General features: G+C 55.6%; 2 protein-coding genes across 2 annotated transcripts in view; one reads left to right on the top strand and one right to left on the bottom strand.

Annotated features, from left to right (window-relative positions):
* The window catches only part of SARDH (sarcosine dehydrogenase), a gene marked incomplete at its 5' end in the record, with an annotated part of 22131 nt that extends 20969 nt beyond the window's left edge, over positions 1-1162 (top strand). Inside the window, one exon of the mRNA XM_010074122.1 lies at positions 1056-1162. Within this exon, the coding sequence (XP_010072424.1) occupies positions 1056-1162 (107 nt within the window). The remainder of the gene's footprint in view (positions 1-1055) is intronic.
* Positions 1163-3142: 1980 nt separating this feature from the next.
* DBH (dopamine beta-hydroxylase (dopamine beta-monooxygenase)) overlaps positions 3143-3604 on the bottom strand; it is a 15058-nt gene continuing 14596 nt past the window's right edge. The window contains exon 13 of the mRNA XM_010074121.1: positions 3143-3248. Coding sequence (XP_010072423.1) covers positions 3143-3248 — 106 coding nt within the window. The remainder of the gene's footprint in view (positions 3249-3604) is intronic.

Below are 3604 nucleotides of genomic sequence, written 5' to 3'. Positions count from 1 at the left end.
GATGCCGCGGCTCGGTGGCGAGGTTGGTCTCACCCGCTGTCGCTCTGCGGGACCACGGTGATGCTCTGCAGCTCAAGCGCTGCGTCAGATTTTAATTGCAACCAAGTATTTAATTGCAGCAGTGAATTAACTTATGTTACAGGGAGCAACATCCAATAGGAGCACAGAAGGCTCTTAATTAACTCTGGGAGGCTCTGGGGTAGTAAATCAGATGCCCTCATTTCGCAGCATGCTGGAGGCAGAGGCAGGGAACCCAGAGATCCCTCCTTGCAGCTCCTGGGCAGTGGGATGCCCGGCACGGCAGCTCAGGACCTTGCTGCATTGCACAGGGCCCTTTAGTTTCCTTCCCATGGATACAGCCCTTCAGCGACCGGCTGTGATGCTCCCCACCTTGGGGGCTTGGGAGGGTGGTCCAGGATGGGGACAACTCTGTGGCATCAGGGTGAGAGAGCCAGAGGAGCAGAAGAGGTGCAAGGGGTGAGGTGGAGAGAAACAAAAATTCAGTTTGTTGCTGAATTGCTGGTAATTTCCAGGTCATAAAAACACGCCGGCACCCAGAGCCCCCAGCCCCTCCCTGTGCTGGGGTGTCTCAGCCGCCGGCACTGCCTGGCACTGGGTGAGCCCCATGGGACAGCTCACGCTCATCATGCGAAGCGGTGACATCCTGGCTGCCACCGTGGTCCCCTCCTGCAGCTGGGGCTGACCCCATTGGGGTGTGCCACCCCCCCCACTCTGCGTGGCACCACTGGCGATGGCTCCTGCAGCCTGGCTGTGAGCGCACCTAGCACTGAGTGCCACTGAAAAAATCCACAGGGGAAAAAAAAAAAAAAGAAAAAAAAAATACTGAATTATTTTCATTTTTTTTTAGCCAAGTACTTTTAAAAATCTGGTTTCCTCCTCTCCATGCATCCTCCTGGGATGGCAGATCTGTGGAAGGCAGATCCAGGGCGTGGTGTGGGAGCTTGCCCAGTGACAGGGCTGGGATGGAGGAGGGGGCTGGTGTCCCACCGGTGCCTCGCAGCACCCAACGGGGCTTTTGCCGTGCAGGGCTCGCTGGATTGGCAGCTACCAGCTGGAGAGGATGGGAGTGACCTACCCTGCCCAGGCACACACCAGGTCCCCGTTCGATCCGGACAACAAGCGGGTGAAGGGCTTTTACTGAGAGTGCGGCTGCACGGGGGCCGCCCAGCGGGTGCTGCGGTGCCGGGATGGGAGAGGGAAGGTGCCACCAGGAGCTGCCGGCTGAATTCCTGGCTCCTTGGTGCCCCAGCTGGCTCCAGGGTCTGCTGGGAGAGCTGGGAAAACGTCTGCAGCGAACTCAAACAAATTTAGGTCAAATTAGAGGGGAAGAGGAGGAAGAGATTTCAAAAGGTCCAGAGATTTTGTTCCTATGTTTTCTAAATGAAGCAGTACCACTACAGCAATAATTCTTTTCCACGGGTTAATTGGCCTGAAAACAGCGTTTTGCTTGACTGCAAATGAAATGGTTTCAATTTTTCACTTTGCTGGAAACCCTTTCCCCCAAAATGTAGTTTCACGTTGCCTGGAAATGAATTTTTTTAAACTAACTCTTGCTGTTAGTACAGCTGTAGCCTCCAAACCTGCCGTCTCTCCAGTCCCTTGCTGCGCCTGTCCCTGCTCTGATGGATGTCACCTTGTGCTGGCTGTGCCCTGGGGACCTGGTGCTGGGGTGGGAGCGCTCGTAGGGGGGCTGTGGAGGGAAGGGGTGGGGGGCTCACGCCAGGGATGCTCTGCCTGCCGCAGGGCTCTCCTGCACGGTGAAACCGCTGGCTTTACCCAGGGGTGTTCTTCCCATCTCTGCAAGCACAGCTCCATCCCTCCATCCCATCTCACTCCGGTCACAGCCTGGGCTTCAGGTCCCGCTTGGGCAAAATGCTTCCTTGTGGCTCCAAAGCTCAAGGGGAGTTCAAGCCCCAACTCCTGCTGCCTTTGGTGGCCATTGGCACTGGAGGCTCTTTAAAACAATCACCCCTGGGAAGAAAAAAGAGTTTGATGAATGTGTTCTTGTCGGTGGCTGCTTTGCTGGTCCAGTTTGTGTTTGTGTGTCCTCTGGGCTGCTCCCGGTACAGGCAGGGCTGGCTCAGTGCCATGGTGTAAGCTCACTGCCTGGGGCACTGACACCAGGGCTGCCCTTGGCCCCCGTCGCTCTGCTGGCACCTTCCCGGAGGAGGTGGCTCCTTTCAGCTCCCGATGGAGGGGGGGATGCAGGAGAAGGCTGAGCTGCACGCCCACAGCCCCCAGCAGTGCAGAGCCAGTCTCAGAGGCGTCAGGGAGGGTTTTTCATCACGTGCATCCAGCTCCTGAATCTTTTCCATGCTACAGAGAAGGGGTGGCTGCTCCCAGCCCATCCCCGTGATCGTCCCTTGCTCTGGTCCCCTTGCTGGGCTCCATCTTCAGCAGCACAGTGAGGGTCTGACCTCTGCTGAAGCTTTCTCCCGCCTGAAGAAACAATCCCAGTGCGTGCTTTTTGCTTTATTTTGTAAACCTCTTTACTAGGTTTGCTTGCTTTATGCCTTCGTTAGAGCTGATTTCAATTCCTCAGCCTTGTGCAACAAGCGCCACGGGCAAGAGTTTGAACTCTCAAATGCTTTGGTTTTACTGGAAACATTAAAAAACAAGATTGGGGTGAATTTTTCTCTGCATAGGAGGTGATTGCACTCCCTGATGCTGCCCAGGAGGAGGGTGGCGGGGGGGTGGCTGCGGTCCTGCCTGTTTGTCCTGGGGAGAAATGAGGGACCAGGCACACTGCCAGGGACCAGCTACATGCCTGCGAAGATAATGTTTTGATACAAAAAGACCTTTCTGATCGACAGTGCTCTGACCTGGGATTTTCCCTCAAACCCAAGATGGCCAGGAGGGCAGGTTTCGATCCCCCTCACCCCAGGGTTAGTGAGGGACAGGCACCCGGCTGGGACGGTTGGGCTCTCCTGCAGCATCACCAGCCTTTCCTCTGCTTCTCCCGAGTATTTTCCCTTTGGAGCTCAACAGCAAAAAGCAATTTTTTCCTTTTGTTTTGGTTTTTTTTTTCTTTTTTTTTTTTTAACATTTAGATATTTGAGTCATTTTTGCTGCCGAAAGGTTTGTCTTCCCTCCTTCCATCCCTCCCGCTTTCTAAACCCCGTCACAGAGGTGTCATTTGTTCCTGGCCATTGGCATCTGCTGGCGTCAAGACGAATAATCCCCAGCGCGGGGGAGTGGGAGGAGAAGCGTGGCGGGAGCCGCAGTCCCTGCAGCGGAGAGGCAAGCGCCGGGTGGGCGTCGCGGCATCCCCCCCCTTCCTCCATCCCTGCCGTGGGTACCAGCGTGGGAGAGCACCCAAAGAGCCGTCCCGAGCTAGACGGGACTGTGGGGCACCGGGAATAGCTTGTATGCTGCTCCCACGCAGGTCTTTGCTCCCTGCCTCAGTTTCCCTGTGGGAACACAGGCTTCTCCCCCCCCTCCCCTGGGTTGCGCTGGGTTCGACACAATAGCAAACCTCCACGTTATTATTCTGGGGGCGGAAAGCAGCATTACTCAGAGCCAGGATTGCTAATAACGCACTAAATATAGCACTTTTCATCTCCAGAGTACTTTCTGAACTCCA

Source organism: Pterocles gutturalis, unplaced genomic scaffold (assembly GCF_000699245.1).
Source record: "Pterocles gutturalis isolate BGI_N339 unplaced genomic scaffold, ASM69924v1 scaffold6247, whole genome shotgun sequence".
Lineage (NCBI taxonomy): Eukaryota > Metazoa > Chordata > Aves > Pterocliformes > Pteroclidae > Pterocles > Pterocles gutturalis.
This window is presented reverse-complemented; position numbering and strand designations above follow the sequence as displayed.